Source organism: Clupea harengus, chromosome 18, assembly GCF_900700415.2.
Source record: "Clupea harengus chromosome 18, Ch_v2.0.2, whole genome shotgun sequence".
NCBI lineage: Eukaryota > Metazoa > Chordata > Actinopteri > Clupeiformes > Clupeidae > Clupea > Clupea harengus.
Window position 1 is genome coordinate 1,004,221 of NC_045169.1, and position 17,195 is coordinate 1,021,415.

The 17,195-nt window shown below is 43.4% G+C and overlaps 1 protein-coding gene across 1 annotated transcript in view; it reads left to right on the forward strand.

The window, feature by feature from the left end:
• arhgap36 (Rho GTPase activating protein 36) overlaps positions 1-17,195 on the forward strand; it is a 39,556-nt gene that overhangs the window by 13,642 nt on the left and 8,719 nt on the right. Inside the window, 3 exon segments of the mRNA XM_042710449.1 lie at positions 1,899-2,055; positions 6,907-6,975; positions 10,637-10,917. Of these exon segments, the coding sequence (XP_042566383.1) occupies positions 1,899-2,055; positions 6,907-6,975; positions 10,637-10,917 (507 nt within the window).

Consider the following 17,195-nt stretch of genomic DNA (forward strand, 5'->3'; position numbering starts at 1 on the left):
AAACACACATTATCTACAAACACACATTATCTATTACACATCTGCAAACACACATTATATATTACACATCTGCAAACACACATTATCTATTACACATCTGCAAACACACATTATCTATTACACATCTGCAAACACACATTATCTATTACACACATTATATATTACACATCTGCAAACACACATTATCTATTACACATCTGCAAACACACATTATCTATTACACATCTGCAAACACACATTATATATTACACATCTACAAACACACATTATATATTACACATCTGCAAACACACATTATCTATTACACATCTGCAAACACACATTATCTATTACACATTATATATTACACATCTGCAAACACACATTATATATTACACACCTGCAAACACACATTATATATTACACATCTGCAAACACACATTATCTATTACACATCTGCAAACACACATTATCTATTACACATTATATATTACACATCTGCAAACACACATTATATATTACACACCTGCAAACACACATTATCTATTACACATCTGCAAACACACATCTGCAAACACACATTATCTATTACACATCTGCAAACACACATTATCTATTACACATCTACAAACACACATCTGCAACTACACATTATCTATTACACATCTGCAATTTTAATCTAATATATGTCTGATAAATTCAGTGAACTGCTCCTCACAATCCTCTAGCTATCCATTCAGTGATTGCAGTCAAAACATGTCCGGTGTTTATTCTCAGCCCTGACTCTGCACATGGGAAACAAACATAGTGACTCAGATCAAGCCATGAACATTTCCAGCCAATCAACACACAGGAGCACAGAAGGGAGGGGTGTCATTTTATTGGCTGTCGAGATCAAATGCCAACAACCTTTCAGCAGAATCACTGACTCTACCCTTAACTCTTCACCCTGCAGTCATTCTACCCCCCTCCCCCGCTATACTCCTGACCATGACTATCTGAAAGGACCAAGGAGAGTTGTTGGAACCATAAACATTCTACATCCATCTCAGCAGTGATACCCCACCCCCACAAATAGAAGAGCTTTTCAGTCACTAGCTAAGCCTTCTCTCTTTGCTGCATTCTTGCTCTCCGCATTTGAGTCTCCCATCTTCTGCTTATCATTTGATACACCAGACCACAGCCTCCTCCACAAAAGAAAAGTGGCTTGTGTTTGACATAAAACAAAAACGCAAAGGGAAAGGAAATAAAGGAGAGAAGTGAGATCAATAAACAATGCACAGTGAATCCTCCTCTCAGTCCAGATGTGGTGTCATAGTCCCCTTCCACACACACACACGCACACACACACACACACACACACACACACACACACACACACACACACACACACACACACACACACACTCACACACGCACACGCACACGCACACACACTCACACACACACACACACACACAGAGCGAGAGAGAAAGGGAGCAACATCTTATTATTGCCTAGAGACATAAACATGCATGGAGTAGTTTTGTGTGGACTTAATGGACTAAAGGAGGAAATGAATGTGCCGTGTCTGAGGTCTGGAGAAGAAGAAGAATATCTTCTGGCAGCATCTACATTTTATCATTATAATCTAATCTAATATTTTACAATATTTAATCCACAACTTTTCATGTAATTTAAACAGTAATCAGATTTAAATTCTTCTTGTGGAAGGAAAAAGAAAAGAAATTTAAAAGACACTGGGCTCTGTAAAGCGCCTTGAGACAATTGTATTGTTTTGGCGCTATATAAATTGAATCGAATTGAATGAAGAATCTGTTTCTGTCTCTACTGGACCTGGTCTTTGCCACTCATATAATCATGCATAATAATATAAGGACACATATCGGAGTACTTCACAAATGCTCCTTTGTTCTCAGGGTGACCACACGTGGACTACCATGCTGGGTCAGAGTGTGAAGCTCCAGCCGGTGCCCATCCAGAGTCTGTCGGAGCTGGAGAGGGCTCGTCTGCAGGAGGTGGCCCTCTACCATCTGGAGGAGAGAGAGCTCGACTTCAGGATCACCATTCCCAGAGGTCAGGCATGAGAGTCTACAGTCATGCATACACTGCTTGAAAACTAGATTGGTTCTAGTGCCCGTGATTACACAGGTCCCTCGAGGTCCTTAGAATGAATCCTAAAATAAGGCTGACATTCTATTTGTTTAGAGTCAGATTCCATCTGAATTACTGTTACTGTCACAGGAGCGAGACAGCTCAACACTATGTACCCAGACAACCTCAGGGGGGGCAATCCATGACTTGAATGGCAGTTGCCAACATCACATCAGGACTCAGTCTGCTTAAAAAGGCAGAATGGAAATTCTAATATTTGTGTTGGTCTGGCTTTTTATGGTTTCCATCTGAAAAACTGATAAGCCAAAGTTATGAATGATTGAATGGTTCAATTCTTATTCCACAGTCTATACAAAAAACATCTTCTGTGAGCAGTTGAATGTCCAATGTTGCTTTTCTCCAATATTGCACCATTTTGTTATTCTTAAAGCTTGCAGGTGTGATTTTTGTACTCTGATGAAATATGGGGAAAAGAGTCTTAAGAAAGCTCAACTGTGTCCAAGGACACTCAGCAACTGTATCTCAATGTGACATCTCTGTGCCTGTAGTTGATTATTGAAGGGGGGCGATCTCCTCCGAGTGCCCACTGCAGCACCACACGGTAGGGCAGTCGACTACAGGCACTGATAGGGTGCTACGTCAGAGACCGGAAGAAGAGAAAGCTAAAACACTAACTGTGCAAACAGTCATTTTCTACCATTTCTTGACAGTTATTGAGGTAAACAGACACAGGTGTATCTCTGTAGGGATCATTTCAATGTTTTTAGACCCTTATAATAACATTTACGAGCCTGCCAGTGGAAAAAACAAGTGGTTTACTTTGACGTGCTGGCTTGCCTCATAGGATTCCATCGTTTTAGCATTCAAACTCAATACTGGATCAATTTTGATCGTTAATTGTCCTTAATAAAAGTTTGGACCCAAAAATATCTACAAATAGGGCCCAGGTTGATCCCTAAGAATCCCAAAGAAGGGATACCTTTAAGGGTATGATAGAATTTACAGCCCAGTGACCACTTACATCTACCATCATACCCTAAAGTAATATTTAGTAACCTCTAATTATGTTTAGAGGTACAGTGAATTTGAAATCATAGTTATAGGGTTCTTATGTGTAAAATGTTTGGAAATTGCCCAGTTGTAACCACTCACTTCTACAATCGTACCCTTTACTTACTTTTGACTTACTTGACAGGTCATTTCTCTGTAATTGACGGGTTGCAATTTAAAGTGTTACCGACTAGTTACACATTTTTAACATAGCCTACCTGTTTTGCCAAGAGGAAATAGAAAACCTTGGTGATACAAATTATATAAAAAAAAAATTAAATGAATGTCTTCGAGACAAATCTATTTACGATGTGGAATAGTCTTGTCAGTGACACATAACTGCTCTGACATTGAAGTTATGTACTGAGAGCTGAGGACACATTACAGTCATCAGTAGAGCTATCAATAAATACATTTAACATTTTAAAGGAGGAAATGGAGAGAGAACCACAATGCCCCAGCTATGACAAGCACGTTTAAAATAGCACAGTAGCCGAGCCCATGATAATATCCCTGACTATGGCCTCTGCTGCTGTGCAGATAAAAACACCAGTTACTGGTGTCTGTCTGTTGCCACTGCGATGGAAACCCAACGTGCCAAAGGCGTTGGCCAAGATGACTCTGTCCTGAGTGGATGTGTCACTGTGGATTCCTAGTGAATCAAAAATCGGAATTTGACTTCATGCCATTAACATAGTTTAAGACCCTGTCGCCAATACAGCTATGTGCTTTCCGGTGACGACACCACAACGTGTATGTGTCTATGGCGAGGGTGTGAAGCGCTGCATTGTCCTGTAAAGACAAGAGAACTGTGAACTTTACAAAACAATAACAGATACTGGTAGGTTGCCAGAACAGAGAGTTGAAATATAAACTTCTTACAGTGGAACGCTGTCTGTGATCTGCAGCAATCACTGCAATGCGTGTATTCACAATCAGCAAGAAAGAATCGATGCTCATGCTATAATATTTTACAGTGTGTTGCTTCTTTTTGAATTATTCATTTGGGTGTGACAAATCAAGTGTCTAGTGATGGCGGGAAGATAGGTAGCAGTCTTCAGGTGGAGGATCTCTGGATGCTGAAGTTGTTCATTGAGGCCTGGTCAGTTAAATTCTGCAGACCTGTGAAAACAGACAAAACGAACAAAGCACTTGTTTGAGAAGTCTTTGTTTCAAAAACCTGTCATGAAAATAAGCTGGAAGAAATGGATTGATATAACATGACCAAGTATTTATAGCTGAAAGTGGTGCAGTCTAATACAACAGTCCTGCAATACATCTGTATTAGTTTCAACTAATTTAGAGAGCTGTTGATTAAACTGTATGTTCATTATAGATGCTGCCGTTTGTAGTGCTGTTGAATTGTATTGTGCTGTCAAGTGTTTCTATTATTTTGACCACTGCATGCCAATTAGTGGGGCTGGGCGGAATAACAGAAACACATTTGTGTTTAATTCAATACAGTTTAACAGCACCACAAATTACATCCCTTAAGATGATTACACAGTTGAATTGCCACCTCTCTTAAGCAACGGAGTGTATTTTTACATTGTATTATCCACAAGCATTTAATATTGCACTGTAGCAAAGACTCAAAGCTAGTTCTTAGGTAACATCATAAGGGGAGTTCTAATAACATAGACAATGAGCATTGATATAGCTATCAAATAAAGAACAACCGGTCATGTTTCATGAAAAAACATTAATGAATATAAATGAATTAATCTCCAGATTTGTATCATATGTAGTACCTACATAGAGCCAACAATCAGGGTCTAATAGCTATAGCTCCAAGACGCACAAAAGCCAGGACCCATGTCTGATGGCTCTCAACATAGACAAAAGCCCAGGAGCCAATCCCGATGGCTCTGTCCTGGTGCTATTCAAACTGAGAATAGGGCCTATTTGAGATTTGGTCTGGTAGGTGAGGTTATGGTCTGATGTATGAAATTCATGAGTACTTGCATGTGACCGTGAAAGGTTTCGCCGCTGTGGGAAGTCCTCAACCCATAGCACGAGGAATTGAACATCTTTCCCCGTGTATAACGAAAATTAGAATGCCGTTGCATTAAGGAGGCTTTGGGAACCCTCACCCCTGTTATGTAAAAGGGTGAATGTTTTGTGGACAAAATGTGTCAGGCCAATACTGGGCATCACCATCATCATCATCATCAGTTAATGCACGCAAAGACAAGAGCAACTACTTTGTTGATCTTCAAAGCTCAGACCTTAGCAGACCCATGAGAAGCATATGAACTGACCTGCACAAAGGGGTCAGTGGAGACTGTGTGAGAAGCTGTCTTCCCCAGGAGTGGAGTTTGTCAAATGCACTGCTGTGACCCAAGCAGATGTAGCCCTCATTGTCATTGACACCATGTCACTGCACTTTATTTTTGGAGCATAGCAGGACATGGGTGGCTGTTTTGCCCCCAAGTTGACTTCACTGAATGGCCCACCAGGGACGTATAAGTCATTTTCACAAGCAAGCCAGCGAGCAGTAGTTCCCCTCTCTGTGGTGAACCTGTTTGTGTAGTTTATTGCCAATCTTCAAGTTATGGTTTTAGGCTATAATTTCAGTTTTTATGATTTACTACATTCTGCACTCTCTCCGAATCCCAAGTAAGCGCTGACTTTCTTTGACTTTTTTATTTATCTCTCCTGCCCCATATTTATTTTCTTTTTCATTGTTCATCTCTCCCTCCCTCAGGATTCCGCCTGGTTGTTATGTCTCTCTTGTCCTCTGTAGTTCATGTTCTTTCTTCATGACATTGTCTCTCTGATGAGTACTGATGGAAGATTATCCCTTGATACTGTTTTTTTTGAAGGGGAGGGGCAATTGAATGGGGTAGCCACAGAAGAAATAAACAACTCATTTCCTGCAGTCATGGGAATATGACCCTGCCTGAGCCCCTCCACATGCGCCGCCAACCCCATCAGGGTTTGAGGGGCTCTGACCCCCATCCAGCTCATCAGCCACCAGCAGCATATATAGCGCCAAAAGCTGCCGCCAGGAAATCAAAACCCAATGGGACTGCATGCTCAAAAACCACATCACCACTGGCTAGGACACAAACTAAATGGCTATGCTCAATCACCTTCATGGAGTGTCCTTGGTGTGCTGACATGTCCAAGAAGGTCAACTATTCACATACACCAACTCAAAACTTCAGATGTTCCCTGTCTGGACCCTTACTTAAAATATACACCCATGCATACCAAATATATGTAATGTAAATATGTACCAAAATATAGTTCATTTGGACCAAAAGGTGAGACAAGGTCCGGAAGCTTCCATGTTTCAGCATACTCAAAGTACAGTATTCCCACTGGAGTGGAGGCCACAATGCTGTTACAATACCAGATATTTAGTTCAGTTAGTGTACTATTTTTGGTCTTGTCTCCCACAGAGAATTCTTTCCCCCCCGGGGTGGGCAGTCTTATGTAAGGTCTACATGGTGCTTGATTTGGCAGTCTTATTCCAGTTTGTCTTAGGTTTCACCTCATGCTAAAGTGTGTGGGTGCCTAGAACTGGAGCAGGGCATAGTTCATTGAAATGTTATTCCAACACATCCTGTCCTGTGTATTTAACAGAGCCCAGCCACACTACACATTATGTGGGGAGTTTTATGAGACATTGTTCAAGCACTCGTTGTTATGTCATCTGGCTATGCTTCTTCCAGCCATTCTTTGGTTCTGGTCTGTGCATCCCTCTTTCCCCACACTACTCTCAAAGGACATTGTTTCCATATGTTTCTCACACAGAGATCCACAAGAGGAGGAAATCCCTCAGGAGAAAGTTTGATTCATTCTCCAAAGAGAAGAAAGAACGAGGTGAGGAGCCATTCATTGAACCCTTCCTCCCATTGCTTTGGGCCACTACAAATGTGAAGATGTCATTAATATAGTAAAGAAAGGAATGGTGTGGAAAAAGTTTACAAATGCAAGTTGTTTTCACTCTCTACCTTATACTATATATGCTCTGTATTGCAAAGACACATTTAGACTGAAGAGGTATACTACTACTACTGTTAATTATAATAATAATAATAATAATAATAATATGAATCACAATCATAATCATAATTTATTAGCACTTTTCAAGCAGTGTGCTTTAGACACACACACACACACACACACACACACACACACACACACACACACACACACACACACACACACACACACACACACACATATGCATGCTAGCACACACAAATCATAATCACAATCAAATTCATTTTTCCATACACAAGAAGCGCCCCCAGCCCCCCTCTGTAGCCCGCTCTCTCTCTCTCTCTCTCTCTCTCTCTCTCCCTCCCTCCCTCTCTCTCTCTCTCTCTCTGAGCCAGGTGGAATGTGATTGGAGAATTGAGCGAGTGATAAGGAGATGTTCCTTGTGTAGCCTCTCACCTGATTCTGTTTGTGCCTCTGGGTCTAAGAACATCTCCCAAAGGCCTTTAAGGAGTGTTAGCTTGGCATGGGCATCTGTTTTAATGGGGTTTATTGGACCCAATCTCTACTGTTTACCAGACAAGTTGAGAAGGAAATAAATGCAAGCAACTACTCTTTACACTGAGTCAATGTTGTTCATGCATTAGCAAAATACAATCCATGATTTCATTTTACAAACGGCTCAATGTAAATGTCATGACTGATGGTGAAGTGCCATTGAGATCTAAAAGGAGTCGGATGTGGCTTCAGGTCAGTGATCGGGGTCAGGCTGTGTGTAAATCACTCTTAGCCATCCCACCTGGTGCCTGGGACATTCTGATGGAGGCACACATGTACTTGGCACGTGTGCCAGGCTCTTACCACCTCAGGGAAGGAGAAGGAACGCTCAATCTCAAGGGGAGGCAATCCCTACCTGGCCATCCAGGCTGACCTGGGCTTGGGGCCAGTGTCACAGACAGACAGACAGGTACCAGGGGTGGCTGACATCACACTGAGGATCTAGGAAGAAGCAGCACTCATGTGGCACTCATGTGGCATTCATGTGGCCCTTATGTGGTATAGGTGTCAGGGGCACAGAAGAGGCCTCTCTTGTGACTCACTACTCTTACACATCTTGAGCTTTCTGTAATGGAAAGATCAAATGTCTGTTCTGATGTCATGAAACCCTAACCCTAAGTTGCAACACTGATTATTCAACTGATAACAGTTTACTAAGGATTCATGCTAAAATCAGATGTGGTCAAAATGTCTCTGTGTCTGTCCCTTATTGTCTCTGGCTATAGGTTAACAAGTCTGTCTCTTATTGTTACTGGCTATAGGTTAACAAGTCTGTCTCTTATTGTCTCTGGCTATAGGTTAACAAGTCTGTCTCTTATTGTCTCTGGCATTAGGTTAATATGTGTCTGGTGTGTGCATCTGTATGTGAGTCTGTGTCTGTGTCTGTGTGTGTGTGTGTGTGTGTGTGTGTGTTTGTGTCGTCATGCTCTCAGAATACTAATGGGATTCTCTCCTCTAAGCCTTATCTCACCTTGTCTGCCTCTGTCATTCTTTCAGATCTAAATCCAGCATGTTCATTACGTCACACTCACAGTCTATCTGTCAGATATCAACCATAACAGAAAGTTGTGTAACAGAGGCAGAACACATTCTGTGCTATGAAATGCATTCATTTATTACGAAACCGTAAATGTTCTGTACTGTAATGCCTTTTGTCTACAAAAAATTGGAGACAGCACATTCTTTCATGCTCATGAAACAAAATGGATGATTTATGTTGTACCTTTCATTTTGTGGACAAAAGGTTCAATGCACTTCTCTCTTTTTGTGGACAAAATAGATTAATTTTCCTATCCTAGACCACGTAATATACAATACGCTAAACTATGTTCATTCGTACCATCAAATGTTCTTTTTGTCCACCTTACAGTTCTGCAATAACATGGAAAGTATGATGTGCACAATACATTCTGTGACTTAGCAAGTCAAGGAAGGAATTCCGTCCACAAAAGCAAGGCAGCTTGAACTACATAGACATCAGTGTTTTGCTAAAGTTCACATGTCCACCTGCTATATTATTGAAAGCATGATGTGTACAAAAGGCCTTCGGTCCGATACAATCTACAGTATGAGTTGGCAAATTACAGAATGCATTCTGTCCATGAAAGTAAAAGGCTGCTTAGCATAGTCCTTTCGTGTACATCATACTGTCAGTAATATAATATATATATATATAATTTAGTATATAGTAATATAGCCCGTGGACAACATTGATTTTGTACATTAATAAAACAATGACATCTACAAAAGTTCAGCAGCCTTTGTTTTCATGGGCGGACTGCTCTCTGCTCTTCATGCACATACGTAAGTCAGTAATATGGCAAAACCTTTAAGTGGACAACATTAACATTCGATGGCATGGAACGATCATAGTATAGTGCATTCTGCTTTTGGGCCACAAGGGTAAATATGTTGGCCTAGGATGTCTATTTTATGGACAGAATTACTTTTGTCTAGGAAGAGGGAGTTCAGCCTTTTGTCCACAAAATGAAAAGCAGTTTAGTGCTCAACATGAATCATCCATTTTGTTTTCTGTGCGCACAAGCGACTGTGACTTTTCAATGAGTGCATTTCTTAGCACAGAATGTGTTCTGATTTCGAAATAAGGTCTGTTATACTTGACTCCCGATACATAATGTCCACTGTTTTGGTGAATTTCAATATCTATATACGTAAGTCCAATCAGTAGAGGGAAATGGTAGAGGGAAAGCTCAACTCTGCATGCCAGACTAGGATTTTATTCCCAGTAGTTGAGCTGACTTGTGAAAGGAACAGAATTCCTATTTCCTATTTGGGACCTGTGAGTCATGCGGAGTGCAGAGCAGATGGGATCAGTCACTGGAATGAACGAGGATGTTGAACTGTGAGCGCTGTGGGTTTAGGAAATGGGCTCCATTAGGGTTGGAATACATCACTTGGAATGGCCAGTGTCTTCCCACCAGTAAATATAGAGCAGACCCTTATACACAAACAGTGTTAATACATTCTAAACTTAAGTTGGAAGTCATATCAATACTAAATATGAACTTGTGGCACAAACTCTCAATTTGATTGTTTGATAAAGTTATAAACATCCAGATTGGCGTGGAATCATAGGAGATAAGGTGGGAGCAGTATGAACTAATTCCACAAGACTTCCTGCAAGCAAAGTGCACCTGAGAAAGAACCAATGGAAAGTAGCACTGTAATATATTCATATATTGAATATGATCTAAATATATAAATAATGTGCCAGTAAATTGCAATTTGCATGGTTGGACAGCTTTTAACTTTGCTCTCTACAAATATTTAGAGGAATATCATCTTGAATATTGTATGTTCTCTTTCCCTCTCTTGTTCTGTATGTGTGTGTGTGCTTTGCCATCTTATGACAGAAATGACTCCTCTCTTTCTTTCTCGTTCGTGTGTGTGTGTGTGTGTGTGTGTGTGCGTGTGCGTGTGCGTGTGCGTGTGCGTGTGTGTGTGCTTTTCCATCTTCTGACAGAAACGAGTCCCAGGGCTTTTGGTCTGCCCCTCTGGCAGGTCATTGCGAACGACCGCGCCCACAAACAGAGGCAGGATGCCCTGAAGGAAAGCAGGCGTGACTGTCTGGACCTGGAGGCCAGTGTGCTGCGCTTCCGTGCGGAGCAATGCCATCCCCATGGCAATCTACCGCTGTGCAGTCTAACGGCCACGCCTGGAGCTGCCTCGTCCTCAGTGCTGGAGCTGCACAATAAGCCACTCTCACCCACCTTCCTGGACAACAACTCCAGAGTGCACCGCAGGGTAGGACCAGCCATGGGAAACACACGTACACACTATATACACATACATACACCTTCCTGGACAACAACTCCAGAGTGCACCGCAGGGTAGGACCAGCCATGGGAAACACACATGTACACACTATATACACATACACACATACACACATACACACATACACACATACACACATACACCTTCCTGGACAACAACTCCAGAGTGCACCGCAGGGTAGGACCAGCCATGGGAAACACACGTACACACATACACACATACACACATACACCTTCCTGGACAACAACTCCAGAGTGCACCGCAGGGTAGGACCAGCCATGGGAAACACACATACACACACTATATACACATACACACATACACACATACACTTTTGGGGATCAGTGCACATGAAAAACCATTCAGTCCCTCCAGGATTCCAGGTCCCTCTTGTGATTTCACAAATTGAAGGATTTCCCGCAATTGCAATTTTCTGCCAAAAAAGGAAAAATGGCATTTCTACATTATTTTCATTTGATTTATTATGAACATAAAATCATCGCAATTTTAAGAGAATTCCTGTAGCAAATTCAGGCACTTCTGGTCGCAAAAATCACAACAAATCTCACAAGACCCTAGTGGGACTGATAATTGCGTTGAAATGTTCCTGATTAAGCTCAGTGTCCATTTTGACAAGAATTTTAAATGTATGTGTAAATGTAAATGCCTTAGTCGTAGTTTTAAGTCACAGTTTAATCAAATGTTTTTGTTTTGTTTTAGTCAATATTTAGTCAGTGGAACTCAGTTTTAATCTTAGCCAATCTTTAGACAGTATTTTAGTCCAAATCGTCTCAGAGAGTTTTATGATTCTGTCCACACTGCCAGTACGCACGTCATGCCCCTGTGTAGTTTCCTTTCGTATCGGCATCTTTGTGTACCATTACCCACTGTGTGTGTCAGCGTATAAGACCGTCTGCCTTCCCTGCCTTCTATATCAGTCAGTTCTGAATGCTTGTGTGTGCTTTAATAAATGAGAGAGATGGCTCCTGCCTGCTCCGCTGTACACTGGTGTCAGGAGTGGGATGGAGCCTGTGGCGAGCTGCACCAGAGTGGAACACGGCAAAAGAGCATTATTGTGATACTATTGTAATATGTCTCCGCCCTGGAGCCGACGGCCAGCGCTCCCTACCCTGGACCTCATGAGAGGAGCGAGTCACCCACCCCAGTGCCTTGACTGGAAGTGGGACCCTGGGACGGGGACGGGGCATGCCAGCAAGGTGCGGATGGAGAAAGCCACTGCATCAAGGCCTCTGGGAGCACCCACCGCTTTGACCGACAGCCAGCTTAGAACCACCACTGCCGACTACAGAGGCGCTGCACCATGAAGTTACCGGCATACACAGGAGAAGAACAGCTTGAGACCTCGTATAGGTTCAGCTGGCAGCGAGCGCCAATGGCTGGTTGGCTGAAGAGACTGGGATGCAGATTGCACCTTCGGAGGGCAAGGCGTTTCAGGCGTTGATGGACACCTGCAACCAATGGAGCAGGCAAGTTGCCTTTGGCAAGATGTTGTTCGCCGACAAGCTGTCAACTGGAACAAGAGAGAAGGGCTGGGTGCCTTCATGCTCGCTGGCGCTACCCCACCTTTGATGACATGCCGAGCTCTTTGGCAGCAGCCTTGGACAAGACCGAGCGAGTGGTACATGTTTTGTGGTCCCTAAGCTCAAGACATCGTGTGAAACAAGTTGACAAGGGAGCGAGGAGGACGAAGAGAGCGAGGAAGAAGAAGAGGCAACTTCTGCAGCTGCAGCTCCCAGTCGACCGAAGGATCGATGTACCGATGTAGCCACCAGCCTGGGAGGGGCTTCTCCATACCGGAGAGAGCTGAAGAGAGCTGTTGTTGTGCCATCACCGGTTCAGGGACCTCTGGCACCGGCTGCTGGAGAGGAGCCACCGCCAGAAGCATCGCAAGCCGAAGGGAGCTGTCGCTGCACCGCCAACAGCCCAGGTGCCTGCCATGCCGTGACGGCAGAGTCCAGAGCTCACTGCATCCATGCCGGCTGGTCCAGAGAAACCTCCACGCCACAACCATTGCCACAGAGGTCATCAGAGGCAGAAGGGAACTGCTGCCCTGCTGTCGTGCTGCCCTGCTGTCGTACTGCTGTGCTGCCGTGCTGTCGTACTGCCGTGCTGCTGTGGTGTCTCCAGAGGGTCCTCATGCCACCTCTGCTGGGACAGAGCCTTCTCTCCTGCACGGCTCAGGAGGAGTTCACCCGGTGTCCTCATGCTCTGCTGCTGGGACAGAGCCTTCTCTCCTGCACGGCTCAGAAGGAGCTCACCCGGTGTCCTCATGCTCCGCCGGAGAGCACTCCCAGCATCAGAGCCCCAGCACTGGAAAGACTTGAAATTCAACTGATCAGTCAGGTGGGGGCTATGTAGCATGCAGGGGGGAGTTGTGCACTTCTTTATGCTTTTTTTCAAAAGCGGTTCTCTGCATACTATCAGATGTCTCTCACAATTTCAGCCAATCACATGAGCATAAATTCGAGGGCATGATTGAATATGACCAGCTGAAGGTGATAGTCCTTCATCCACACAGCATTGATGCACACTATGCATTTCCCACATCTGGAGGCTCCCAATACCATGATGCCACATTGTACCCCTTGTGACTTGAAGCATCCTTTTCCTAAACAACCTCTTGATTGGCCCGTCATTGATGACGAGAAAGAGCTATTTTAGACAGTTGTGTACAGGTACAGTGGATTGAAATGAAACCAGTATCCAACTGCTGCCTATTATTCACGGGTCAATTCAAGAACAAACATACATTTTGTTATGGACTGTCCTTAAAGACAGTAACCTACCCAAAAAGCACATGTCCAGCCATGAACTAAACATCAACAAAGCCACATGGCTACGGGGCAGGCTGAGCCTGAGGCAGAGCAGATTAACCAGGACCAGGCAGCGGCTTGACAAGACACTCACCCGTTCACCGAGACAGGTCAGTGAGACAGGTCAGTGAGACAGGTCAGTGAGTGAGGAGAAAGACGCTGAGTGGTCTGTGCGCTTGGCAGACTCAGAGTGACCTAACCTGTTAGGTGGGCGGTTTGCTCTTATCCAATATACTCCAAAAGTATATCTCTGTGAAAACTGCAATGGGCTCATTCACGTGTGTATGCACCCTGATATAGCACCCCATCCTTGAATGCTACTAGATGTATCCATGTCTGCAAAGGATGCAGACGCCAAAAGGATGCAGGAATGAGCTTATCCGACCGGCCTCACAGTGTTTGGTGTGACAGATTGCATCTGATGTGAGGGGCTGGCAGTGGCTGTACACAGCTCCGTTTGTCTTCTACTTACTTACTTATTTTTCCTAATGTTCAGTTAACAGTTAATGTTCTTGAATACTTTTTAATCTTTAGTACTTTTTAATCATATTGAATAACAACATGAACCACTTTTAGTCACGGTAGATTAACTTCATTCAGTTAGGAGCCATGACATATTCTAGAGCCATGACATGACTTGAGTTCTAACAGTATTAGAGTTCTGTGCATAGTATGTGTATGATTGACGTGTTAGGCTAGCATTGTCCCATAACAGTATGTTTTCTTAACTGCATCCCCTGCTATTTTGTTGGCTTTTGCCTTTCCCTGTCTTTGTGTGTCACATTCTTCCAAGATTAGTATTTATTTGTCTATAAAGATAACACCTTTAAGACTATAACCTGCCAACCTGTAACATAATACCCTTACATACACACAATGTTACTGCTGTAATCTACACATTTCTCTCTCTGGTGATTTAAGCAGTGAATCCTGAGTTTGCTCAATACTTCATTGATGGTATGGATCATCTGCTTGTGTCAATTTGCTTAGTCTAGCACAAAAAGGGGCTTATAAGGCTCACTGACTTAAGCCTGATGTTAGTCCCAGATCTTTGTGTTGTTAGAATCAGAATCAGGTTTTATTGGGCAAGTAAGTTTGCACAAACGGAAAAGGAATTTGTCTTGGTACAGAGGCTCTCAGTGTGCTTAGACATATTACACAAAATATACATCACAACACAAAACAATACAACAGTGCAATGGTCTAAGAGTCCAAGAAGTCTAAAAAAGTATATACAAGGAGGAATAGTGCAAAGAAGATGAGAGTCCAGAAAGTGCAGGAATAAATAAATACTATACGGTATGAGTATAACGGTTATACAGTAAGGGTGAAATAAATAAATATGGTTGAGGGAGTAATTGTACATGAAACATAATGACAAATACAGCTGCAAGCCGTGATGAGGGGGCCAAGCAGCCCGGCAGGCCAGAGTTGCCATGGCTACCAGAGAGTTACCATGGCAGGCCAGAGTTGCAACCTTAGACTCATATCTTAATGTCAAGGGCATAGCTGTATGCACTCACAGCAATTTTCATGTCAATTGACCAAAGATTGGTCGAGATATGAGCTCACTTCCTGAACTGGATGTAACAGGTGACTCATTTTGAAAATCCGTCTGATTACTTTTGAGAGGCTTTGTCCGAAGATTCTGTGAATTAAGTGAAGATTCGACAAAGTTTGGGGCCACTGAAAACATTTGAAGGTTTTTGATTAAGTCCAATATGGCGGCCACAGAAATTCTCTGGAATCTCTTAAGACATCACCAGACATAACCACTTTTATAAGGCAAACACATCAAAAGGTATTAGGACGAGTGCATTCTTTATTATTACAACGCTGATGGCTGTAATGGACAAATGCTTTTGGAAATCAACAATCCCTATGAAAACTTTTAGGCTTTGTCTGAAGTTCACCTGTAGCAAATTGATGGTGAATATTGGACAAAATCACAGTGGCCTGTGAAGAATTTCTAAACCTTTTAATAAAATCCATATGGCAGCCACATCGATTAGGTTGTCATGAAATGTTGCCATGTCTTGGCCTTAGGAAGAATAACAAATGACCTCACTTCCTGTTTGGCAGTTTTGCCACCAACTTCAATTGGCTGTTGGATGGACCCTTTTGAAAATCAAAAATCCATATGATTCCAAAGTTACATGCATAAATGCACCTCCAAGTTCTACCCTTTGGTGGCGCTAGAACGCTTGAGATGCAGACATGAAATTTGAAACAAATCAGGGGACTGTCCCCCATCAGAAAGCCCCCAAAAACCTGCAGAGGATTGCTGAGATGAATGCTGTGGTCATACAGAGCTGAGATGAGATGAGAGGAGAGGAGAGGAGAGGAGAGGAGGGGGAGGGGAGGGAGAGGAGAGGAGAGGAGAGGAGAGGAGAGGAGAGGAGAGGAGAGGAGATGAGATGAGATGAGATGATAGGAGAGGAGAGGAGAGGAGATGAGATGAGATGAGATGAGATGAGATGAGATGAGAGGAGAGGAGAGGAGAGGAGAGGAGAGAGAGGAGGGAGGGAGGGAGGGAGGAGGAGATGAGGAGGAGAGGAGAGGAGAGGAGAGGAGAGAGAGGGGAGGGAGGAGAGGAGAGGAGAGGAGAGGAGAGGAGAGGAGAGGAGAGGAGATGAGATGAGATGAATGCTGTGGTCATACAGAGATGAGATGAGATGAAACAGATGAGAGGAGAGGAGAGGAGAGGAGAGAAGATGAGATGAGATGAGATGAGATGAATGCTGTGGTCACACAGAGCTGAGCTGAGAGGAGATGAGATGAGATGAGATGAGATGAGATGAGATGAGATGAGATGAATGCTGTGGTCACACAGAGCTGAGCTGAGAGGAGATGAGATGAGATGAGATGAGATGAGATGAGATGAGATGAGAGGAGAGGAGAGGAGAGGAGAGGAGACGAGACGAGACGAGACGAATGCTGTGGTCATACAGAGATGAGAGGAGAGGAGAGGAGAGGAGAGGAGAGGAGAGAAGATGAGATGAGATGAGATGAGATGAATGCTGTGGTCCTACAGAGCTGAGATGAGATGACATGAGATGAGATGAGATGAGATGAGATGAGATGAGATGAATGCTGTGGTCATACAGAGATGAGATGAGAGGAGAGGAGAGGAGAGGAGGGAGAGGAGAGGAGAGGATGAGGAGAGGAGAGGAAGTGAGATGAATGAGATGAGAATGAATGAGATGAATGCGTGTCCTACAGAGCTGAGCTGAGGATGAGATGAGAGGAGATGAAGGCTGTGTCATACAGAGCTGAGCTGAGATGATGCTGTGGTCAGAAGAGACTGAGATGAGATTGAGATAGATTGAGATGAGAGGAAGAGAGATTGAGCTGAGATGAATGCTGTGGTCCTACAGAGCTGAGCTGAGATGAATGCTGTGGTCATACAGA